A 25,821-nucleotide genomic window follows, 5' to 3' on the forward strand; every position below is an offset into this window, starting at 1 on the left:
AACCGTAATTAATTTAGTTTTACGGTGAATGGTTATGGTTTTTAACCGTTTTATACAGTTGAAAAACGGTCCAGTTACGATCCAAAATACGGTTATGGTTAGCTTTTGGTCATGCTTACTATATGTTAACCGTAACCGTATGTTGTACCGTAACCGGACCGTTTCTCAACCGTAACCGTATAAAACGGTTAAAAAACGTAACCGTAAAATATAATTAGTTACAGTTAAAAAATATATTAACCGTAACCGTTAATTAACGGTAAATATATGAAAACCGTTATTTAACCATATGGTTAACCGCATAGTTAAAACTTTAAAAATATAATTGTAACTCCATATAATGCAAAAAAAATTATGGAATATTCAGATTAAGATTTTCAAAAAAGTAAATGATACCGCATATGAAAAAATCTACGTTATAAAAAATAGTCTTTTTCTCAAACAAATATGTTATACTGTTATTTTGCTCGAAATGAAGAAAATTTGGTTTGTAATATACTTTTTGATTTTATGAAAAGTATTATAATAAGTTAGGTAACTCGTAAGATTTCGCCTCCGATATTAACCGTATTGTAGTCATCAAATAACTATAACCGTAATTATCCGTAACCGTTGTAACCGTAACCGTAACCGTATTTAACCGTAACCGTTATAACTGTATTTAACCATAACTATTATAACCGTATTTAATCGTAACCGTATTTAACCGTAACCGTTTCAATTTATTTTTGTTTTTGTCCAAAAAAACAGTTTTTTTTTTTTTTATTTATAATGTACCGCTTTTCATAAAGCTTTTGTGATTGGTAACTGTCAAAGCTGTACAAAGCTGTACAACTTTAAAATTGGTTACCAATCATAGCCTTTATGTTTTTGAGAAAAAGTGTTTAAAACTCTCCCAGGCGATATTCCCGAGACACTACAAAAACCACTGTCTTCCGGCGCCGGTGTAGCTATGGCTCGCCGGCGTCGGACGTTGTCTTCTCTTTGCTGTTTCGCTCCTCTCCCGAAGAATCCAAACGAGTTTCGTCTCTTGTTTATCAAGCTTTTGAAGTTTTTAGCCCATCCTCTCCCTCTCATTCCATCTTCCATCCCGTCGTTGTGTCTCGTCGAGTGCAGATATGGTAGCATCTCTTCTCTAAAGATCTTTGGCCCACCGGTTCGATGTGCTCCACCTCCCACCAAAAGAACCAGTAGCTACTTCGCTGTCGGCTCCTTTCTCCTCTCCTACCCCAGCTGCGTGAATCGGCTCTCCCGTGTGAAGCCGATTGTCTCCCCGACTTCCCTTTCCGGTGATCTTTGCCCGCTCTTGGTCTCCGTGGTCGATGACCCTGTCGCCTCCGTCAGCCGCCGCCGCTTGTTCTCGACCTTGCTTGGATTAAGTCAGATTCCCACTTCACAATTTCAGAAGAAGGCTTTAATTTGGGCTTGGCCCATCTTGGGACCCTTTGGTTTTTGTAAAGGCCCGTTAAAATGTTTGGGCTGCAAGCAAATTTTGGCAAATTTGGGCCCTAATGTTGTGCAACGCTCATCTTCTGCCCCCAACACCAGCTCGGGATACCTTCGTCTCTCCCTTTGCCACCCTCTTGCCTTCTCCTGTTTCTTCACTCACCGGTTCACCGGATACTTCTCCGGTTTCCCTCTGCTTATACCGGATACTTCTTCGGTAGGCCTAATTTGCTTCCGATCTAGAACCACTTTTGTTGGTTCGGATCCCGCCCATCTTCGGCAAAGTTTGCTCACCGGATACTTCTCCGGCGTCCCTATGCCTGCGTCTAAGGCAAATCCAGGTTGTTTCCAACCTAGAAGCACGTTTGATGGTTCAAATTTCGTCTCAACGTCACATTGCACGGTGACTATCTCATTACCAGTCGAGGTTTCTGTGTTGTTTGCGATTTCTCTCATGGGCATGCTTGTGTTAGTTAGTTTCGACACTTCTCCTGGTCCCCTATCAAGCTTCTTTCAGCTTGTGTCTCTATGTTTGAGTTATGTCTGGTCAAGATTTTTATTTTTCAAACTTGCTACTCGGGTTTGTCCGATGAAGCCTAATCGTCATGTATCTTTCTAATTTGAATCTATGAAATTGGTGCACAAAAAAAAAAGAGTAGGGTTAGAGCATTAATTGCTCTCTTAATATATTAGATAAAATTAAATTAAAATCGGGGACAAGTTCAGATCGAATGAGTAATAAAATTAGATCGGAGATAAGTTCAGATCGAATGGATAATATAATTAGATTGGAGACAAATTCAGATCGAATGGGTAATAGAATTAGATCGAAGAGAAGTTCAGATCGAATAGGTAATAGAATTAGATTGGGAACAAGTTCAGATCGAATGGATAATAGAATTAGATCAGAGACAAGTTCAGATCGAATGAGTAATAGAATTAGATCGGGGACAAGTTCAGATCGAATAAATAATAGAATTAGATCGGGGACAAATTAAGATCGAATGCGAATAGAATTAGATCGAGGACAAGTTCAGATCGAATGGGTAATAGAATTAGATCGGATAAAGTTAAGATCGAATAAGTAATAGATTCTCTTAGCAAATTATTTTAAGAATTTAGCTGTAACACAAACCACTTCTTATTTTAAATTTTATTTTAGATTAGATAATGAAATATCCCAAGAAATCTGGGAATATCATATATTATGTAATGGAAAATGAAGTCACACATATTATTATGAGATCAGGTGATTATGGGATTATTTAAATTTTTGTTGTTGTACTAATTTTTTTTGGATAATATTAATATAGAATAATTAAAATCGTGGGTGATGTATGATAGTGATGATGGAAGATACAAAGAGGTATACATGACACATATGCACACCCACTCACATTTTTTTATTTTCCACAATCGATGGGTTGGTGTTTGAGACGGGTATTGATTTTCGAAAGTTAAATTCTCTAGGTGGTGTTTCTTTGATACCAAATACTCATTTTTTAAAAAAATATGGTTTCTCTACCTGAAAGTCTGAAACTCACTATATATATAGAAAGAAATTAAAAAAAACCATGTAGGTCTTACTCTTAGTCATAGCCACATAGGTAGGTCATCCTTGCACATGAAGATACTAAAATATGGATTGATTAGTCTATTGTTTATACTGTTTCTGGATGTATATTTTGTTTTAGTTCTTTTTTTTGTTTTTTTTTGTTTTTACTTTCGACCAATCGGTTAGCTTAAAACTAATGTCCTACAATTCAATCCTATATCTGTTTTTTTTTTAAACCGTGGGTTTTACAGATCGAACTACAAATAATTTTAATTGTGAAGTTCAATGCATAAGGAAAAAGAAAACGGAACACACACTATATATATTATAATGAAATGTATTTTTTGATGAACTATAAAATGTCAAAAAAATCATGAACTTTCGAATTTGGGACGAAAAAATCATGAACTTTCGAAATGTTATTAAAATCGTAAAGTTTGGTTTGACTTTCGATAAAATGATCAAGTTTCGTTGACTTTGCCATTTCGGGCATATCGTTAAGTTTCCGTTAACAAGAAGATCACGGGGTTAACTTTCCGTTATCAGTTTCCGTTACAAGCGAAACGACGTCGTTTTGAAATTAAAAATAAAAAATGAAATGAGAGTCTATGAAGAGTCGAACTCGTGACCTTCTAGATTTATAATATGCACTCAACCATTGAGCAACAATAACTTTTTAATATAATATCAAACAGATCTATATATATACCATATAAATATGCAATTATTAAAATTAACCAAAGTAAAAAAATCAATAACCAAACATGCACAAATAATAAATACACCTACCATATTAATATATTTCAAAATTTCAGATATTTAACTTTATATATAAAGATTTTTTCGAAATGCATTGAATTTTCATCTGAAAAATTATTTTTTCTTAATTTTCTTATAAAAAAAAAACTGAAACTTATGGAATTAGAAAATTACCCAAAATTTACACAATCCTTCACAAATAAATATAGGATTAGTATATACATGCACATAGAATTTTATTCAATTTAACGTTATAAATAATTTTATTTATCCATATATATTTGATAAATTAATTTGTATTTATAGTATAATATATATAAGATAAATATAAAAGATTATCATTCCATCTTCAAATCAATGTGATATTCATAATTAGATGCAATATATTTAATTTTCTATATTTCATAAGTTTCATTTTTTATAAAATTTAAGAAAGAATAATTTAAATTCAATGCATTTAATATAGAAGAAATGTTTATATCTAATAATGAACCTTTATAATTTCGAAATATATATTTATGGTAGGTGTATTTAATATTTGTACATATTTGGTTATTGATTTTTTACTTTGGTTATTTTTATTAATTGCGTATTTATATGGTATATATATAGAACTGTTTTATATTTTATTTAAATGTTATTGTGGCCCAATGCTTGAGTGTGTGTTATGAATCCCCAAGGACACCAGTTCAATTCCTCATGGGCTCGCGTTTCATCTTTTATTTTTAATTTCAAAACGACGTCGTTTAACTTGTAACGGAAACTGATAACAGAAAGTTAACCCCGTGATCTTCTTGTTAACGGAAACTTAACGACATGCCCGAAATGGCAAAGTCAACGAAACTTGACCATTTTATCGAAAGTCAAACCAAACTTTACGATTTTAATGGCATTTCAGAAGTTCATGATTTTTTCGTCCCAAATTCGAAAGTTCATGATTTTTTTAACATTTTTCCCAATTAAATTTTATCTTATTTATTAAATTGAATATACAGTATAAATGTATATGTAATGCTACGATCGCCACCGTATATGATCTTCACGTTCTATTTTGATGTGTGGGTTTTTACTTTTGACTAATAGTCAGTGCACTATTTTTGGAGGTTTCGAAAATTTGTTTATTGACCCTACAAATTATCACGCAATATTTTCTTATGATTGTTTTCACTTACACAGTACCGAAACTTATTTCTTGGTAAGTCACATATCTTAAAATTGTTTCAGCTCAAAATTTAATATTGGAGTTCTTACAAGATGTCCGACTCAAAAATAAGAAGAATTTGTATCATATGTAACCAAATTAATTTTCTTAAATCTTTCGACATGTACCTTCACATTCCTAAAATCAAAGTATAAAAATATCGATTAATTGTCGCTATCTTGGCATCAACATGTAACTAATTTAGAAAATTTTCTTTTTGTCACTGTTTGGTATTACTTTTAGTCCTGTCATGAGCCATTTACACTTTACAGAGACATTTGAACAAGACATTGTAGTCGTCTAAATAACTTGATTAGTAAGACCATCGCTACTTGAGTTCTTGTCAATGAGTTGTACAAAGTATTATTATGACCATCAATAAATGAAATCCATCCAACTATTTTCATGGTTAATTGATCTAGGCTAGTAGGTCGTCCCTATTTTTAAGAGTTCCATGATACTCTTAAGAGGACATGATCGAGTCTTATACTTAAAACATATATTAAAATTTACTCACGTGTGAGTTTTATGAATTTGAAACTAACCATATCTCTTTTACACTCGTTAGTCGTTATGAAAAGATAAGAAAACATAAATTTAAATTAAATCCGTAGATTATAAAGTTTGTTGAATTTAGCAAACAATCATTTTTTTCTCTTGCAATGCTTAGAAATTAACATGTCGACAAACTATAACAAAATATCAAGAAAATAGGTGAAATACACTTGTTTGTTTCATACAGATCGAGTCAAACCTAACCGACTCGAGATTTACCTGGTATTCTAGTTTGTGACATGTTAATTTTATTTTAAGAGGTTATACCAATCTTGACAAAATTTCCCTAATTAATATATATCAAAGAAATCTGTGTATTTCGAGAACATCCGATAAAATTGGAACGATATACACCAAACAATTATAAAATTATAACCCGACCCAACAATTTTTTTGTGAAGGATTTTTTGAAACGGGTTGGATATCCAAATAACCCGAGAGCATTTTTACCCACCCATCACCAAAGTATTACAAAAATACTAGTATAGATCTTACACTTTATAACGTTATTTAAGTTAGAATGATTCCCAATTAATAGTATTGATGATGGGCCTTGGACGCCTCACCGATGGAAGAGTTTATGGCAAATTGAATTCATGTTCATCTCTCCATGGACTCTCAAAATGCCAATGTAATCCTTCTCTACTTTGAGTCACAAGAAACCAGTTTCCCAAACTCTGATATTCTCACTATTCCTCCAAGTAGGATGCCTACCACGAGTTTGACAAAATATCAACGAGAAATAAAAGTTAATGTATATAGAGGCACGATCATATATATCTCTTGTTTAACCATTGTTTGGTGGTCTTTTTGGCATTTGTTGCCTCACTTTCATATTATTCCCTTATGTTGGTTGTATTTCTTCTCATTTGGATGTAATCCCTCTTCTTTTTAAAGAATTTAAGGCCTAATTGTAATAAAATCATCGGTTTGCCCAAAATAATAGAGGCACGATCATCGCTCACATGTATACTAAACAAATGTTTAAAGGATTTGACATATTGCAAAAGATATTTAATCAAGTTTGAACTATTGATGTCAAGTCATTAGATCCCCCAAAACATGTTACAATTGGTCACTCATTGTTCAACAATTAAGTTCAATTCGATCCAACCATCTATTATACCCACTGCATTTAGCTTTGGATAGCACGTGGTTCCAAGTTAATGGCAGACAAAAAAATATTTTAGATATAGTTTTTCTTGCGATTGTGATGATCATGCATTACGATAAGAACCACCAATTCTCTTACATACTTAAAATCCGGTCTAGGAGCTTATGTCAAAACCTCATATAAACCATCTTATTTCGTACAATGAAGGACATTATCTTATCTATAATATTATGTATTACGATATAGTTTTTTTAGCGATTGCGATGATCATGCATTACGATAAAAACTTCGATTAGGCGTTTTAGCCCCTAGGCGTTGGATTTATCATATCTGCTAGATGCATGTAAATAGTAAAAATGATAGCATTTTATGTTTATCAACGTTTTGTCATGCTTAGACCCGTGTTTAAGTAGCTTACAAAAAAAATAATAAAACTGAAAATCTGAATGCTTATATTGAAATATAGTCGAAAATATTACTCGTTGTTTCACAGATTTTTTGGAAAGATAAAAAGATACATTCTCATATAAAACCCGTATGCGTAATATATATTTATATACCGCTTTAAAAAGTTAATAAAAATATAACAAAATATTTGCCATCGTGGTACTAAACATTTATCTCCAACAATTACATTGAATTTTGAATAATATTTTTTAGAAAAGTATTACTTTTTTTTTTGGGTGGATATTAAAAGGTATTCCTAAATAATGACAGATTGTTTTCTAAAATTATTATATTTAGTTTTAGGAAAAAAACCAAAGTTAACAGATGTATAAATTTTAAACACTTAAAAACTAAACCAAAAATTCCAGAGTTCCAGTAATTCAACACCTAAACAAAACTAAAAATCAATTAATTCCAAAAGAAAGAAACAAAAATCTGTTTCCGAAGGAACCGCGTAATCCTCTTTCTCTATACATCATTCCACGACAAAAAAATACACGTAAGCACAGGGTAAAATAAACAAACCGAAAGCGAGGGTAAAATAGTAAATACACATTTGCTTTCACATCCCTAGGACCTGAAAATGGCAGAAGCCTTGTAAGCACAGTGTGTAATGTATATATAAAAAACACATTTCTATAAACTATAAAACCTCTTCACACCTTTGACTCCTTCTCTCTCTCTCTCTCTGTTACTTTCTTCTACGCCAGTTTCGTCCTTCTGATGAAATTCTGTTGAGATTTTCGAAATAACTTCGCATCGTTTTGTCGGTGAAAGGTGAAAAATCAAATCGCCGACGAAGAAATTATGAGGATTGTTTCATCGATTCTTCTTCTCCTGGAAAGTTTTAATTCTCTCTGTTTTTTTTTTTTCTTCTTTCGATTTCTTTCAATCAATTTTCTTCTCCAGGCAAAATTTGTTTCTGCAATTTTTTTTGTTTGAAGATTTTCAATTTGGATTGTAGCGATGTTTTTGCATTTGATTCTATAAACTTCTTGTGTTTGAATTTTTTTTAGTGGATTATATTTTTTTTTGAAATCGAATTTCTCTATTCTGTGATTTATCATTATACAAATTGTGATTTATCGAAAAAAAAGATTATTCAAATCTTGGGATTTTATTTTTGTCAAATCCAATTTTTCTATTAGTTTCTGTATCGATGATTAGCATTGATATACAAACTTTTTACTTTTTTTTTTTTTTTTTTTTTGTATTTGAAATTTATATAGTAGATTTTTTTTTTTTAATAATTGTTTGCTAAGGAGTATTATGTAAAATTAATTATACAATTGTCGTTGTTGTGTGTTTTGTACCAATGCAGATTCTGTTTGTTGGTTATGGAGTGGAAGCAAAACAATCAGCCGGATACTGTGCAATGTATGATATCTGTGGAGCAAGAAGTGATGGGAAAGTACTAAATTGCCCTTTCAACATTCCTGCTGTGAAGGTCAGTGTTTTTTATTTTTTTGCTCAAAAAGATGATTTTGTTTCTCTACTAATGCTCTTTTCTTCTTCTTCTTCTAGCCTGATGATTTGTTATCTTCAAAGATTCAAAGCTTATGTCCAACAATCACTGGCAATGTTTGTTGCACAGAGACTCAATTTGATACATTACGTTCACAAGTTCAACAGGTACCAAAACCATTCTTTGAATCTCTTCTTTTTCAAGATTCAAGATTTATCTACTGAAATTTGAAATGTGTGTGGTCTTTGTTTTGTCAGGCTATTCCTTTTATTGTAGGTTGCCCAGCATGTTTGAGGAATTTTCTGAATCTTTTCTGTGAACTTACTTGTTCTCCGGATCAGAGTTTATTTATCAATGTAACTTCTACTACAAAGGTAACAACTTTTTGAATGATGCATTGTCTAATTGCTTCAAAGTTGAGTACTTTATATGTCGAAGTTCTGTGTTTTGTTTGGCAGGTCAAGAATAATTCGACTGTAGATGGGATTCAGTACTATATAACTGATGATTTTGGAGCGGGGATGTATGAATCTTGCAAAAATGTGAAATTTGGTAGCTCTAATAGCCGAGCTTTAGACTTTCTCGGAGCCGGTGCAAAGAATTTTAAGGGTAGGATGTTTTTTTTTTTGATATGTCTCAAGACTAGTTCAATTGAGTATCCTTATCTTATCTTGGAATAACTGAGATGTCTGTTGTGTCATCAGAGTGGTTTGCATTTATTGGTCAGAAAGCGGGTGTCAATGTGCCAGGCTCACCGTATGGGATTGCGTTTTTGCCAACACCACCTGTGTCATCTGGAATGAGGCCTATGAATGTGTCTACTTATTCATGCGGTGATGAGTCTCTTGGCTGTTCTTGTGGTGATTGTCCTTCTGCAGCTACTTGCTCCAGTAAAGCAGAAGTTCCTACTCAGAAAAAGCACTCTTGTTCTATCAAAATTGGATCACTTGAGGTGAATACAGATTTTTTTTTTACGAATGCTTGTGATGATGAAGTGTTGCTTAATATGGTCCTGGTGGTCAATCATGCAGGCGAAATGTGTTGACTTCATACTAGCCATTGTGTATATTGTATTGGTTTCACTGTTTCTCGGAGGCGGTTTACTTCACCGAGTAAGGGGGAAGAAAAAGACCTCACAGATGAGACCATCGTCAGAAGCTGGTGGAGAGCAAAATTCTGCTAATTTGCAAAAACCAGACACTATCCATGCACAGGTATTTGTGCTTAGCATTGCAACACTATAACATTTGAAGTTTGAGCTGCTGATTATTAATTGGGATGCTCATTGCTTTGTTATGTTTTCTTTTGTGGTTCTCTCAGATGTTACAAAATACTCCACAGAGAAACTGGGGTCAGCTATCGACAGTACAAGGACACTTGGCCAATTTTTACAGGTACTTGAAATTCATACATTTCTTTACTTAGCTTTAAAATAGGATTGTTGACATTGTTGTGTTATTTGTTTCCAGGAAGTATGGGATTTGGGTAGCAAGACACCCAACTCTTGTTTTGTGTTTGTCAGTCTCTGTAGTTCTTCTCCTTTGTGTGGGTCTGATCCGATTCAAAGTGGAGACACGGCCTGATAAGGTATGTACTTGAATTTGTTTTCCTCTTGCGTATTGCTCTTACAAGTTATGCTATATGCAACCTTTATTAAGCTTTCCGGTAAATGTTTTCTTATTGTATGCTGCAGCTATGGGTAGGATCAGGGAGCAGAGCTGCTCAAGAGAAACAATTCTTTGACACCCATCTTGCTCCTTTCTACAGAATTGAACAGGTTTCACATTTCTATCAGCTTGTCTCTGTAACTTAAAGTTCTTCGGGGTGCTGGATTATGCAGCCTTTGTTTTTCATATGGGGGACTAAACATTAAGCTTCTCTTCTGGGGAAATTTCTGCAGCTAATAATAGCAACAGTTCAAAAATCTTCTCACGAAAAGGCGCCAGAGATTTTGACAGATGACAATATTAAGTTACTTTTTGACATACAAAAGAAGGTATCTGCTTTCTCCCAACTGTTTTCAAATCCATCTAATCACCCGCATAATGTTTTTATGTACCGGACATGTAAAGAGTTGTTTAATATGGTAGGTCGATGGACTTCGGGCAAATCACTCAGGTTCAATGGTTTCTCTGACAGATATCTGCATGAAACCCCTGGGAGAGGATTGTGCCACACAGAGTGTTCTGCAGGTTGCACTCCTTCCTAATTTATAGTACTAGAGTTTAGCTTTTCCTCACTTGACCAATAGTCCCTAACGTATCTGGTGGATTTTCTTGCTTTTGGAGGCAGTATTTCAAGATGAAACCAGAAAATTATGACGACTTTGGAGGCGTCGATCATGTTAAATATTGCTTTGAGGTACCTTTTATGTTACATTTCATGTTTTTTTTTCATGGTTAACATCTTCATAACTGCATTCCACATTTTTACTCTATTTTGTCTAGTTTGAATAATTCTGTCTTTATGGCGGTTTTTTAATAATAGATATTTAACCATTTTATAATATGCTTACTACTTTTCTTCAGCATTTCACCTCGACCGATTCATGTTTGAGTGCATTTAAGGGTCCACTGGATCCAACTACTGCACTAGGAGGTTTCTCAGGGAACAGTTTCAGTGAGGTAGTATTCTTCAGTTTGTTTGAGTAACTACACAGAGTAAGTCAATACATATGAGTATCTAATACCCCTTAAATTGACATTGCTTAGGACAGGCTTCTGCTTTTCTTGTGACTTATCCTGTGGACAATGCTGTTGACAATAAAGGTAACAAAACTGAGAAAGCAGTAGCATGGGAGAAAGCCTTTATCCAACTGGCCAAGGTTGGGAATTTTCGATACTAAAAAAATGATATCTTAATGCTATTTTAGTTCATTATTTTCGTGATGTACTTGTTCCTTCATTTACATTAGTACTCTTTATGTGACAGGATGAGTTGTTGCCAATGGTTAAAGCAAAGAATTTAACTCTTTCTTTCTCTTCGGAAAGTTCTATTGAAGAAGAATTGAAAAGAGAAAGCACAGCAGATGTCATAACTATAGCCGTGAGTTTCCTTATTGTATCTTCTTTTCTTTTGCTTCTAATTTTTGTTTTTGGGTTTCTAATATGTCTTTCATGTCTTCTATTTCTCCTGTTTCAATGCTTCAGATAAGTTATCTTGTCATGTTTGCCTATATATCACTCACACTTGGAGATTCACCTCGCTTAAATTCCTTTTACATAACATCCAAGGTATGATAATGATTCATGGTTAAAATCTCTGAATTATAGTGGTACTCTGATACTCTTAATGAAGTTACTTTCAAACTTCAAAGGACATCTTTCTTTATTCTTTATTCTGAAATGTAACCTTCTTAATTTCAGGTTCTGCTTGGTCTATCTGGTGTTCTACTTGTCATGCTTTCCGTCCTCGGCTCTGTAGGATTTTTCAGTGCCGTTGGGATGAAATCGACTCTTATAATAATGGAAGTTATACCTTTTCTTGTTTTGGCTGTAAGTCGTGTCTGTGTCTAATATTGCTTGCAACTTAAATATGTAGCTGATGTTGTGGCCGACATTCTTCATCTTGTTCTTAATTTTTCTTTACTTCTACATGAAATATTTATCGACAGGTCGGTGTTGATAATATGTGCATACTGGTTCATGCTGTGAAGAGGCAAGAGCAAGAGCTGCCTTTGGAAAGACGAATAAGCAATGCCCTTATGGAAGTTGGACCATCGATTACTCTTGCAAGTTTAGCCGAGATTTTAGCTTTTGCTGTTGGTGCTTTTATTAAAATGCCAGCTGTTCGAGTGTTCTCCATGTTTGCTGGTTAGTAAAACTCTTCAGTATTCAGTGTGAATGCTTTCATTATCTACCTTATGAATTTTTAACGAGTCTATGCATCATGCTTGCAGCATTGGCTGTCCTTTTGGACTTTCTTCTCCAGATTACTGCGTTTGTAGCTTTGATAGTTTTTGACTTCCAACGGACAGAGGATAAGCGTGTTGATTGCTTCCCATGTATTAAGACATCGAAATCATCTAATAGTGCTGACAAAGGTACTCACTTTTGGGTTTTGATGTATCATCGTATCCTTACTCATTGTAGAATTTTGTGGAATCAAATTTTCATTGGAGTTCTCTCGTGTCACTTTCAGGGGTTGGTCAGAGAAAAGCTGGCCTTTTGACTCGATATATGAAGGTACTTCAATAATCAACTTATTTACCTCCTAATAAACCATAAGACATGTGGTTTCTGTTCTACATAATTGAGATTTCTTTTAAAAAGTACATTTTACGTTGAACCTTGCATGTATTTTAGTCTAGGCAATTTTTCAATTTATGAAAGTTATTTTGAAATTTGTATGCTTCATTCTACACTTTCAGGAAGTCCATGCACCCGTTCTTAGCCATTGGGCAGTCAAAATATTGGTTATTGCCTTCTTCTTTGGCTTAGCTATGGCTGGAATTGTGAGTTGATACATTTCTGACACATAAGAAAAATGTTATATTGTCCAGTTAGCAGTTGCATCATCTCTTATTTATCCTGTTCGTGGACCATGTAGGCATTGTCCACTCGGATTGAGCCTGGTTTGGAGCAACAGATTGTTCTTCCTCAAGACTCATATCTTCAGGTTTACATTGATCTTACTAATGTAAAGTATCGAATCTAGGATATCTAACAAGTGCCCCGCATTTCCTTGTAGGGTTACTTCAACAATATTTCAACATATCTTCGTATTGGTCCACCTTTATACTTTGTTCTGAAGAATTATAACTATAGGTATCTCACGTTCTGTTTCTCTTAGCTGTGTAAGCGTTTAGCTGACAGAATTTGGTCCAACTTATTACTGAAACCCTATTTGCCTCATGTCTCAGCTCAGAATCAAGACAGACTAATCAACTTTGTTCCATTAACAAGTGTGATTCTAACTCTCTTTTAAATGAGGTATATATCTCGTCTGCATTTATTTTCATTTCTCCTCATATTGATTTGGTTAGCTGTATATATATATATCCATACTATGTTTTCTTGTACATTTGGAGAAAGTCTCACTATCCACTTTTGACACATTACAATCGCATTTATTTCAAGATTTTTACTATTCAAATTGATAGTTTGGTAAGTCTAAGTCTGTATATAACCTGGAATTGACTTTAATACCTACTGAAATTTGTTATTGCTAACATTCTTAATATGTTCCACAAGTCAATGTGGAAAAAAAGTAATAATATATATTTTTCTCACAAGAATTTAAGACATTGTACTACTAACTGCGACAGCTTCTTTAGCTGTTGGCATTAATTATGTTTTAGCAATTGAATAGGCACATTGTTAGCAGAGTATCTGTTCTTATTCTTTTTGAGGATCTAAATTTCATTATTGTCCATAGATTGCAAGGGCTTCTTTGACTCCAGAACTAAGCTACATAGCTAAGCCAGCTGCTTCATGGCTTGATGACTTTCTCGTGTGGTTATCTCCCGAGGCGTTTGGCTGTTGCCGAAAGTTTACAAATGGTACCTTTTGCCCCCCTGATGACCAGGTAGGTATATGTTTTAATTTCACTGCCGAGGTTTAGAGTCAAGATACTTTAAATTTCGTGGTCCCATTTACAGCTACAAACATAAGTGGAGTTGAATGAACTGACATGCATAAAAAAGTAGCTTCGATTTTTATAAGCATTTCTAATGTCCCACATTATTCAATGCATTCTGTTAAAACTTAAAAGTCACATGGGCAACCCAACTCATAAGCTAGCATTTGGATGGTTTCTACCGATGGGCTTGGTTAAGGGCTTAGGATGTGATATGCTCTTATCACACTCTTCCAAGTGTTGGAAAATTAATTAAAAAAGTAGCACATTGGTATAAAATATCATACTTATTCCTGAGGTCCAAAATATTATGATCAAAATGTGTAGAGAAAATTATGACTCACTGAAGGCTAATGTCCTTGTATTTGTGTTGCATTTTCAGCCTCCTTGTTGCTTTCCTGATCAAGGCAGCTGTGGCCTAAGTGAAGTATGCAAAGATTGTACCACGGTAATTTACTCTTATGATCTGATCGAATTAATTACCATTGTCTGTGCTATGTACTTGTTACTCTCCGCAACATCTGTGATGATGACTTGTTAAATTTTGTTCTTTTATGGTTGTCCAGTGCTTCCGTCATGCAGATTTAAGTAGTGACCGCCCATCCACAACCCAATTCAAAGAGAAACTTCCTTGGTTCCTCAACGCACTTCCTTCCGCTGATTGTGCTAAAGGTGGACATGGTGCTTATTCTAGTAGTGTTGATTTGCAAGGTTTTTGCACTGTCCCCTCTCTCTTTCTTAATCTATTTTATAGTCATCGATTCTGCCATTGTAGATACCCAGTCTGATATATGTATGTTCAATTTTCTTATCAGGCTATGAAAATGGTATCATTCAAGCTTCATCGTTCCGCACTTATCACACACCCCTTAACAAGCAGGTGCTTTGCCATCTCATAATATATAGAGCAACTTTGCCATGTTTGATATAACTCTCTATTATCGTGTTACTTTATACTGCAAGTTTGTTTTCAGGCTGACTTTGTTAATTCAATGAGAGCTGCTCAAGAATTTAGTGCAAAAGTTTCCCGTTCCTTAAAGGTAAAAATAATATACTACTAGACTATACTTATTGATGCAAGTCGCATGCTTTCATTTTTTGGTATCTTCTTGATCAAAAACCTCATATTTTTCTCCCTTTAATATATCTCGTTGGATCATCGTCTTTCATTTTTCTTAATGGATCTGCACAAACTTGTCTCAATAATTCATCCTCATCATGGTCCCTGCTAAAGTTTGTTCTTAGTGAACTTAATGTCTAACTTGTAGTTTATTCTCTTTCAGATGGAGATATATCCATATTCAGTGTTTTATATGTTCTTTGAGCAATATCTTGACATATGGAAAACTGCACTAATCAACCTCTCCATAGCCATTGGTTCGGAAATCTTCTAATCCCAGATCTTAGCTTGAGTAGCTAGTTGGTAGGTCTTGATTCTACTTTTTGACTTAATAAATGAGCTGACTTTGAAAGTTCCATCATTTTACAGCTGCCGTGTTTGTCGTGTGTTTAATCATCACATGCAGGTATCACTCTAAAGCTCATTCCCACTGAAATTTACTCAAACCTCTGTGTTAACCATAGTTTTCTAGCTAGATATGGTTAAATCTGATTCTACATATCTTTTTCCTCTGTCTGTTTTCTGACTCAGCTTTTGGAGCTCCGCAATTATTTTGCTGGTGATCGCAATGATCATTATTGATCTCTTGGTAATTCACTCTCATTGTTACTCATGAAAAAAACCGATAACTGTTTTCATATACTCAGGTTACTAATGTTATACCCTATGACCACTTGATTTGATAATTTTCTAGGGAGTTATGGCAGTCTTTCATATCCAGCTAAACGCACTATCGGTTGTAAATCTAATCATGTCCGTGGGCATAGCGGTTGAGTTTTGTGTGCACATAACACACGCTTTCTCGGTCAGTTCCCTCTGTCTGTATTAGCAGTATTCACAACCAATTTGCTATTGTCATTCTGACGGCACTTTCCTAAATGCTCAGATAAGCACTGGGGACAGAAACCATCGGATGAAAGAGGCGTTGGGTGGGATGGGAGCTTCAGTTTTCAGGTATTTGTCACTCTCAAGTCTCAACTCGACTAATGAACTTAAAAGCATGCTCTCAAATCCTTAGTTTGTTGGTTCAATTCTGCCACGTCCAACCAATAGATAGAATTAAGAATCAAGAACATTAAAAATAGAACACCAGAACGACGACTCTCTTTCCCCATTATAATGTGTGTATCATGTACTGTTGGCAGCGGAATTACATTGACGAAGCTAGTTGGGGTGATTGTGCTCGGTTTCTCAAGATCAGAAGTCTTTGTGGTATGTGCTTGTGAATTGTGATCCAATTGTTTTTTCTCCTTGCCCTTTTCGCATTTGGCTTCTTAATTTGTTTTTTTTGTTTTTCCCGACAGGTCTACTACTTCAAGATGTATCTGGCACTAGTCCTCCTCGGTTTCTTGCACGGCCTTGTATTTTTACCGGTAAGTCATGATCATTCAGATATACATTCATTCTTGTTAGATTTGTTGTTGTTCTGACATGGGAAATGATTGGTTTGAATGGATGATGAAGGTGTTCTTGAGCATGTTTGGTCCTTCTCCAAGACATGTAGAAGGGGAAAGGCAAGATCATCGACCTTCGCTGCCGTAGCTGAATTAGTTTTATTTTTGGTAGTTTTTTTTGTTTTTTTTTAAAATTTTTAGCATCCATTTGTAAATGGTTAAAATTGTTTCACCCACAGCCACAGGAAAAACTAAGTTCAGTGCATAGCAGAAAAAAGAAAAAATTCACACCAAATGTTCTTCTTTTGGGCCGGTGTTACTGTTTTTCATTGTTACTACTAATTCATGATTTGTTAGTATTAGTTTAGCATCCATACGAGTGAGCCTCTATCTCTATGAATGAACCAGTGCGGTGGAGTCTAGTCTAACTGCGTTATTTTACGGAACACCCAGTCTTATAGGAAACCTCTATTGGTAAAAAAGAGATTTCCACTTGGGAAAGCTTATCTGTAACTTTCAAAGTAGGCATGCGATTAAAAACCAAACCGGTTTTTCCGACCCGACCTGAGATTTGAGAGTTGGGTTATCGGTTAGATTTGATATAACCGGTTTTGTTTTGTGGATTTTAAGAATTTCCCTAACCAACTTACACCAAAGTAAACCGAATTTCATGAAAAGATAACAAAATTCTTTTAAAAACACTTTCTAAACCGAACAGAAAATTTGTAAGGATTTTAGACACATAACCTAATAAATCGTTTTTAACCCCAAAAAATAACCGAATAAACTGATAACCGAACTGGATTTTTTATTTGGTTAATTTTGGTAACCGAATTATTCGGAAAGCTAGGGTCTTCCCTCCCTGCATTGCCAGTGCCAACAAAGTGTAGAGGTGTCCGACGTGGCTTAATCTCTTGATTTCATTGGTTCGTAGCAACGTAGCAAAGCGATGACGTGTTTCTTACATTTTCAAAAATCAGAAGAGACACAGATCGGAACAGGTTGCGTAAGAATGGCGAAGCTGATGCTCTTCACCGCCGTTATTATCGCGATTATCTCCCACGGAGCCTCCGTCGATGACAAATGCGCCGCTTGTAACGCCGTCGCAGTACGTCGGAATCTCTAACTTTCCTCTCTTTGTTTTCTCATAAATCTCTTGACGAATTAGGGCGGGCGAGTTTATACAGCGATTGCAAATATATGTACATGAGATTTGCTAGATTTTGATCTGATTCTATACATGAATTTCGACATTTTTCGTCATCGGCATTTTTTTTGGGGAAGTAGAGTAAATTGGAGGACAACATATATGGTTGAGTTCTTTGTTTGGGTTCTGAGGATGTTTCGTAAGAAATTGCAATCTGGAACTTGGTTTTGTTTTAGACTGTGCACATGTTCTTTTTCAAATAGTTATTTTGCTCCCAATTCATGCGTTTGGTTATGTGAAAAGAGGGTTTGTTTTCTTGATTTTGAGAATGAGTATACCTTCCTTAATGATACTAATAAGGGTGCTTGATGTTGTGCAGGAGGAATTAGAGTTACAGCTTTTAAAGGTAAGAACTTCTCTAATTTCTGTCATCTTGTATTATAACATTAAGCCTGCTTCAACGTTTCTCTTCTCTTTCTGTCGCAATGCTTACAAGTACTTTTTAGTAACTTGATATTATTATAAACTCCTAAACAGGAAAAGCCACGAAACCATCTTGATATGAGAAACCGGCTAAATTCTAAAGGCCAGCGTGAAGGAAAGGTTATTGATTACAGGTACAACACATTGTAGCCTCATTCTGCGTTATCTGGGAAAGAGACCATTTCTTCTTTGATTTGTGTATTCTTTGTTTCTATGTGCACATCCTGATAATCGGTATGATAAATTGGACACATGGGACAGGATAATTTCCTGAGCTCATTTTATGTGCATTGCATGATTACATTGTAATTGTGATCTTTATCACAAGTAGAAGTTTGGATTGAAAGCTTGACTGGAGTTTTAAAATGTGATTCCTAACGAGGGTAACATGAATATGTAGTTAGGAGCAATGACGAAAGGGAAAGAAACTAATAGGTGGACACTGGTAAGAGTGTCTGTGAAACAACGATCGATACACTAAGAGTTCTTGGGATTAGCTATGTTGCTTTTATAGGCAGGTTTCTTACAGTGGATGATCCTGTAATTTTCGTTCTTTCTTTTGAATTCAAATAGAATAAGCGACCTGAGGGTGGTTGATTTGTTGGACGGGCTGTGTGATAGAATGCAGGACTATACTCTACAAAAAGTAAGCCGAGTTCTTGTAGAATTCTGATCTTTGTAAATTTTCAGGAATAATAATATCTCTCTGATCATTGTAAATTGACCAATGAGATTCTTGTGGCTCACTTCTGCAGGTGGAATCTAAGAATAGACAATGGGTGAAAGTGGGAAATTTTGACAATCTAACAAGTAATGTGTTCTTTCCTTTCCTTTTTAAATTTGCGCTCCGTGACATATTTGCATTTGTTCATCAGATATCTTTCCGTAGGCCTGTCTAGCTGCTTTAAGACTTATGCTATTTGATAAAGTAAGCTTAGGTGCCTTGTTTGATGAGTCAATGGAAAAGACGGTTGGTCTGTAGCGTATCCAGTTGTCTACTTGAACACACTGTCACCATGTCTGTTGTCCGCTTATCTGTTTGTAATTTCTGTTGAGCAACTGAGTAACTGTTAGAGAGCTTTCATGATGCTGAAAATTCTAGAATAAGTATTGTAGCTGTGAAATCCTCATCTCTAGTTATATTAGTGGTTTAGAGACTTGTTTGGCATTAATGTTTCATGTGTGTGTGTGTTGGCAAGTAGATAAACAGGAAGCTAAAGCGCATGCAAATGACATTTCAACTTATTGTGGAAGGTAAGACAATCAAGAACCTCCTCAGGTCCGTTATATGGGTCGTCTCAGTATCTTTTTCCAGCTTCAAATTCATCAAAGTCGTTATATGTTATTTCTTGTTACAGATTGCTTGAAGAAACTGAAGATGAGGTAAACATTCTGGAAACCTTTCTCTTAATTGACGGTTAGGGTCTGACCAAATATAGTTGATATTGATGAGCGATTGCAGCTTGGCGAGGTAATAAAGAATGGCTCCCTGAAAGCAGGAGAAGTCCGCAAGGTTCTGTGTCAAACTTTAAGTAACCACTGCAGCCAATCAAGGTTAGCACAATAGTTTGTCTTCCTACATCGTTCTGCCTCAAAACCATGATAAGAAATCTGATATGGTTCTGCATTTTGGTTTCTGAATTCAGTGAAACAGACTCAGAAGATGAGGAGGACGACGATGCAGATGAATTATAGCTCAATCCAGTAAAACGCTCACCACTTATTTTCCGTCAAATTAAGGTCCCATCACTGTAGCCATGTTATAGATACATCTATCTACGACACATGTAACTTAGACACCTTTTCAATTCTTAAGTTCTGTTGATACTCGGGTCTAGAAAACTTATTTAGATTGTGGCAAGTGTTCTTTTTCTCACAAAAATAACTTAGCTAGACAGTATGGAAATAGTCTAAATTTTAAATGGAAATCTAGTCGAGATTTTACATTGGATGATAATCAAATTGACTGCTGCTGCTCTGTCGAGCATAGTCGAAAGCACGGTCATTATGATGATAGAAAGAATCAGAGAGAGCAGGTTTCCTTGTCGAAGTCCGTTTTGTCCCTTAAAGTATCCAAATGTCACTCCATTGATGCTCATTGAGATGGAAGGAGAATATATGCAAGACTGATACCACTGTATGAACTGCCTTGGGAGTTAGCTAGCTTCAAACGTGGCTAGAACAAACTCCCATATAACCGTATCAAAAGCTTTGGAGATATCAACTTTGATTGCAATCCTATTCGAAATGATAGCCTTGAAGAAGTTCATATGCAAGGAGGACATTTTTTGGAAGCAATATGTCTTTAACGAATGCCTTTGGTTATGCAGAATATGATCTGGAAGCATTTTTTCCAATCTATATGTGATGATCTTAGTGATAAACTTATCATCACATATATAATTATATACTACAAAACCTGCATTTTAGCGACGGATTTGTGATTTCTTTCGTGACTTATAAACGACTGCATTGAAAATGGAAGCAAAGTCGTCGCAGATTTATGACTGAAATATATAGTCGGTATTCAGTCTTTTATTAGCGACCATTTTCCGACTATTTTTTTGCATATATATCAATAGTCGCAAACCAGTTGCACTCTAAGATGAATAAAAGACTCATGTTTAAGTTATAAAAGCGAGTCGCAAGTACAGTTTAGTTGCAAATTAGTCGGTAAAATAAGTTGTTAGAAATGTCTAAAATGTGAAAGTGAGTTGAAAGTACTATAACTTTTGCGACGATTTAACTATCTTCACAAATAAGTCAAACATACTGCTTGATCCGATTTCATTATTTCTATCTTAGAAGAAAAACCAAGCGGGTTAAGAATCAAAAAACGGTTACGTAAATTATAACATTGATTATGAATGGAAATCGAAGACGCTCAAGCAGAAGACGAATTTCGATAAAACGTATCATCTTTGGATGATGAATTAAGTTTGTGTAATATAATTAGATCATGTTTGGAATTTTAGTTAGCATGTTTTAGAATTTTAATTATCATGTTTCTCTATGAGACTTTCATCATAACATAATGATGTATCATATCTTTAATATTGGAAGTTAGTATATCTGTTTATGTACCTGTGTCGTCGCCTCGGGGCCAGACCTTACCACTCCGAGGAGAAAGGAGGTCATTGGCTTTTCTCTTCTTTTGAACAAAATTGGCTAGGGTTTCGTTGCTGAAACCGCTTCCTGAGAAAACTGGGGGAGTGTTACTGCGAAGAGACGGAGCTAACGGAGGGTTCTCTCGAGGAGATGGAGCCCGATGAGGATTATTGCGAGGAGTCGGCCTAGTAGAAAAGAATGATCGGGTACCCTCAGAATATCCGTTGTCGACCAATAAAGTTTTGTGGTACTCTTTATCGAGAATAACATGCATGCTCTGCCGTTTTTCCTTGTTAAAGGCCGAAATCTTGTCCTGAAGGGCTTTGTCCCTCACCCTTCTCTCCCGAGCAGAAAGGCCATGAGTTGGTTGTTGAAGAGGAGGAGAGTGCATAACTGCATGTTTCCAAGCTCAGTACCAGTGTTTTTAAACCCGACCCAGATAGTGAACCGGACTACCTTCTGGATCACCGGGTCACTGGATCAACCGGGTTCGACCACGGGTCAATTGATTAAAATATATTTAATATATTTAATATTTAAAGAGATTATATAGTTTTTATAAATATAAAAATAAAATATACAAACTATATTTACAAAATATGAAGTCTAACAATAATAATAAAGTAATTCAAATTAAATTTTTAAATCCAAGTAAAAGTCTAAAACCGTAACAAATATTAAAATAGTAGGAGATCGCCAATGACGGAAATAAACTAATATAACATCGCGAATTCAAAACAACTAATCTCGATTATTTCTTTCACCATTCCATCTATTCTTCTTAGACGGTACAGTGAAGTTTCATCAAAATCTAAAACATCAATTGAGTTTAAGAATTAAAAAAAATTCTAAAAATAACTAAATAGAGTCTAAAACTCTATATTTTATTCCAAAATTAAATGATAATTTTAAAACCCATACCCAGCTGGTTCAACCGGTTCACTGGGTCGCGGGTTAATAGCGGGTTTTTGTGGGTTTTTGCGGTTTTGAAATTGGCGGATATTAGCACTAAACCCAAACCGGAAAAGTGTATGGGTTATGGGTTAACCGGTCGGACCGGCGGTTCGGGTCGGGCGTGAAAACTGAAAACACTGAAGCTCACCCATTCTTACTAGACGACCAGCTCCATGGATGCGTTCAAGGGGGAATGAATTCGAGTAGGTATCACCCTCAATAACGAATTTGAAGAAATAAAAAGGCCTCGGATAGAGAAGGACAAGAGATATATGATTAATCCTTAGGAATCACAAGCAAACAAAAGATAGGAAATCAAATAAAGCCCTATTTCTACCAGGAGTTTTAGGTGAGGCCCTGGCCTGAATGAAATCCAAGAGTTCGAAGGTGCTAATAGAGTAGCCCGCCTCCGCCGCTATGATAAAAATCCCGAGGATTGAGTGAAGCAAATAGAGTGCAGTTGCAGAAGAACAATTCTCAGGAGTTGAAGGTACATCACCAGCACATCTGGGAGGAGGGAAGAATAGGCCGCACCCTTTGAAATAAATTTTATAGGCGCATAAATACCCAACCCGATTGTGGATGTCGGATTCACACACTCAAGTATTTTATTAAGCGGGAAAGATTATTCTTGAGGGACAAAAATGAATGTATAAAAACTTGTGAATTGTTACGAAAATTGCTATATTATTTCTTTTTTTGAGAGGAAGATCCCCTTACATGGCCATTGGCCTCTATATTTATACATAGAGAAGCGACATTAAAATGAGTAATTAAGCACAATTATTCCTTCTTAAATGTGTCCGTTTTGATTCTTTGACTTTAATGCTCAACGTTTGAATTTGAGTTGACTCTGATCTTCGTGGGCCCCGCCTTTTCGGCCCAAATATCCTTGAACCATCTTACCCATGCCTTCTTCATCAAACTCATGTCGCAATGTAATCACTTCGGATTCTCGAAGTGGTGACAACCACTTCGACCGTTCCTTCGACTCATGGGTCCATTGGGCTTCGTCCTTTATGGGCCACTATTTTGACTACGTGGCAATCTTTGGTTGGTCGCGGACTTCTGGTGCGGGATCCGACACCAACAATTAGCCCCCCAAGTTCTTCGAAGTGATATTCCAATTCGGAGGACTTTAAATGCTCAAGTGGCCAAAGATTGCGCTCGAGAATCTTTCTGATTTCCCGCCGAAAATCTCATCATTCCTTTAATTTCGGCGCTAGCCATTTTTAACCAAATGACATCTGTCATCATTATGACCGTATATTGATTAATTACTATTAAAATGGGAAAAAACCTTCCCACTTCCCACACGACTTCCGAGACGGTTTCATCATTAGCCTGAGGTAACTTCTTTTCACCATTACTCTCTTCTTTTACTTTTGTACTTTAATCAAAACCTCTCTCTTCGTTCTTTCACCAAAACCCTTCTTCGCCGGATCTTGAATTTTTCTTTCTTCCCAATGACTTCCGATTCCGATAGACCTGAGTCTCCGTCTTTCGATGAGAGGCGTTCTAGCAATGACGAGTTCACCCGCTCTGATGATATTGCCGGTCCGCATTATAGGTCCACTTGTACTCTTCAATCCCTCGAGCGGTTGAAAGAGCTTTGCAGGATTCCACCGGAAATTATGGCGGAAGCACAAATAGCTTCCCCCACAGAATCCCCGGAGAACCATCGCGATGGTTACTTCTGTGTGTATGAGATTTATTTCAAGGGTTGCGGGTTGACCTTTCCTCTTCCCGAAGCCCTTGTTTTATACCTAGCGGCTCTTGAAATCGCTCTTCCTCAATTAACCCCCAATCTTCTCCGTACTATTCTTGGAATTATAACAATCGCGGCGGAGGCCGGTTACGTTATCGGAGTTGCTGAACTAAATGAGCTTCTGAGCGTGAGAAGTTCATCGAAGAAAACGGGGTATTTCTCAGCATATCCTAATGCCAACAGGAACATCATTTCACATCTCCCGAACAAGGATGAAAATTGGCATCATCCTTGGTTTCTAATTAAGAAAACTCCCGCTTCGATTGGAAATCTCGCAGATTTTCTCCCTTCGAAGTGGTCTGCGAAACCCGGTAGTGATTAGGTTGCCCGTATCTTTCCCGATTGTTTCTTTATCTTTATTGACTAACACCGTTGTTTCATTTCGCAGCTTTCATCGCTTCCAATCTCCCATCTGAAGAGTTCATCGAATTCTTCAAAATAATTCTTGAAGGGGAAACCCTTTGGAATTCCTTCACTCTTGAGCGATTCCTAGAAGCTAACCACAGACTCAGGATGAGTCCGCCTGGTCATCTTCACCAAATTCCTCCCCCTCCCTCAACTCAGGGAATGTCATCTCGGGCCCTTGCGGCCAAGCGTAAGTTGCTTTCCAAGCCGATGGCTGAGGCTTGCGAGGAGAAGAAAAAGCTTCTCGCGACTTCTATAGACAAGAAGGACTACAGTAGAACCTTGCTGGTTGATGATGGCAGCACCGAGGGAGCTCGATCTGTCGCTTCCTTCAGATTAACTCCTCGTCGCGATCGTCGCGACTCACGTTCTCCTCGGAGGGATCGATCTCCTTGCCGTGATTCACCTCGTCCTCCCCGAGATGATTTTAGTAACGAACCAATTAAGAACTTGGTTCGCCGGAAGAGAGACAAGTCCTCTCGCAGCGACTCTTCTCCACGGAGGGAAAAGTCGAGGGCCCGGACTGACCGCTCACCTCGATCATCTCCTCCTCCTGAACCAATGGGTCCTCCACGACCGGTTGATATGTCTTCCTCCTCCCAGCCTGATAGTGGAAAGACCGCCAGGAGTGCATCTCCGAAAAAGGGAGATTCTGAATCTCGAGATACTTCCTCGAGGTTAAAACCTGCTCTTGTCCCTCAAGTCAAATCGCTTTCAGTTTTGATGACTTACACATGCTTAAACTTTTTGTTTTTATTAAAATTCCAATTTTTACAATTCTTCCTTCTTCGCAGCTATGGAGACAGAAGGCAGCGTCTTCCGATGCTTCAAGACCCGTTCGGGTTCGATCTTGCCAATTTCAACAAATGGCGCCCTGCAATTCGTGAACGCTATTTGCTTCACGCTTATCATTCATCTCGGGTTAGTTCCGTTTTCTTCCCTTTTTTTTTTGTTTTTATTGTATTGCCATTCTGCGAACTGACTCGTCATCCCGGGTTCATGTATGATGCCAGGCTCATAGCGAACTTAACGACATGATCGAACATTACGAAGGGTTGGTCATTGGACGGGAGAAGGAGATTGATATGTGGAAGAAGAAATTCTCAGCTCTTGAGACTGAACTCAATTCTTCTGCTGGCTCCAAGCACGATCTGGAGGATAAGGTCGACAGGTTAACATCCGAGCTGGCGCAAGTAAAGGGGGAGCTGCAAGACTACTACGACCGGAATTACAAGCTCCAGGACGAACTTTCTGGTGTTCAGGGTAGACTTCATGAATCCGAATCAACCGCCGACACCCTGAACAACCAACCATCCTGTGGTT

The 25,821-nt window shown here is 36.4% G+C and overlaps 2 protein-coding genes across 2 annotated transcripts; both read left to right on the top strand.

Annotated features, from left to right (window-relative positions):
• The first annotated feature begins 7,714 nt into the window (after window positions 1–7,714).
• LOC9327301 (Niemann-Pick C1 protein) lies at window positions 7,715–16,940 on the top strand. The gene is made up of 38 exons (XM_021012681.1): window positions 7,715–7,917; window positions 8,399–8,524; window positions 8,602–8,709; window positions 8,800–8,916; window positions 9,001–9,151; window positions 9,247–9,494; window positions 9,574–9,756; window positions 9,863–9,936; window positions 10,012–10,129; window positions 10,236–10,319; window positions 10,443–10,538; window positions 10,633–10,734; window positions 10,835–10,903; window positions 11,071–11,166; window positions 11,259–11,366; window positions 11,474–11,587; window positions 11,692–11,775; window positions 11,908–12,036; window positions 12,156–12,354; window positions 12,441–12,584; window positions 12,683–12,726; window positions 12,912–12,995; window positions 13,091–13,159; window positions 13,232–13,308; window positions 13,404–13,473; window positions 13,919–14,068; window positions 14,502–14,567; window positions 14,686–14,830; window positions 14,935–14,999; window positions 15,094–15,159; window positions 15,403–15,496; window positions 15,609–15,645; window positions 15,771–15,828; window positions 15,934–16,044; window positions 16,126–16,193; window positions 16,385–16,451; window positions 16,544–16,612; window positions 16,704–16,940. Exons 1-38 carry the CDS (start codon window positions 7,885–7,887, stop codon window positions 16,779–16,781), a joined length of 3,801 nt encoding a protein of 1,266 aa, XP_020868340.1. The 5' UTR covers window positions 7,715–7,884; the 3' UTR covers window positions 16,782–16,940.
• A 659-nt stretch (window positions 16,941–17,599) lies between these two features.
• On the top strand, window positions 17,600–20,152 carry LOC9327302. The gene is made up of 9 exons (XM_002891194.2): window positions 17,600–17,741; window positions 18,160–18,186; window positions 18,318–18,397; window positions 18,837–18,909; window positions 19,019–19,073; window positions 19,466–19,517; window positions 19,622–19,646; window positions 19,726–19,817; window positions 19,910–20,152. The coding sequence occupies exons 1-9, from the start codon at window positions 17,646–17,648 to the stop codon at window positions 19,956–19,958; spliced, it is 549 nt and encodes a 182-aa protein (XP_002891240.1). The 5' UTR covers window positions 17,600–17,645; the 3' UTR covers window positions 19,959–20,152.
• The last annotated feature ends 5,669 nt before the right edge of the window (window positions 20,153–25,821 follow it).

This window comes from Arabidopsis lyrata (assembly GCF_000004255.2).
Source record: "Arabidopsis lyrata subsp. lyrata unplaced genomic scaffold ARALYscaffold_1, whole genome shotgun sequence".
Taxonomy (NCBI): domain Eukaryota; kingdom Viridiplantae; phylum Streptophyta; class Magnoliopsida; order Brassicales; family Brassicaceae; genus Arabidopsis; species Arabidopsis lyrata.

Bases quoted from the DNA above. Each gene is read 5' to 3' on its own strand.
- LOC9327301 (XM_021012681.1), top strand. From the start codon at position 7,885: ATGAGGATTGTTTCATCGATTCTTCTTCTCCTG. The intron at 8,525-8,601 runs GTCAGTGTTTTT...TTCTTCTTCTAG, and splicing joins TCAACATTCCTGCTGTGAAG to CCTGATGATTTGTTATCTTC. The intron at 9,937-10,011 runs GTACTTGAAATT...ATTTGTTTCCAG, and splicing joins CACTTGGCCAATTTTTACAG to GAAGTATGGGATTTGGGTAG.
- LOC9327302 (XM_002891194.2), top strand. From the start codon at position 17,646: ATGGCGAAGCTGATGCTCTTCACCGCCGTTATTATCGCGATTATCTCC. The intron at 18,187-18,317 runs GTAAGAACTTCT...ACTCCTAAACAG, and splicing joins TAGAGTTACAGCTTTTAAAG to GAAAAGCCACGAAACCATCT. The intron at 18,398-18,836 runs GTACAACACATT...GAATTCAAATAG, and splicing joins GGAAAGGTTATTGATTACAG to AATAAGCGACCTGAGGGTGG.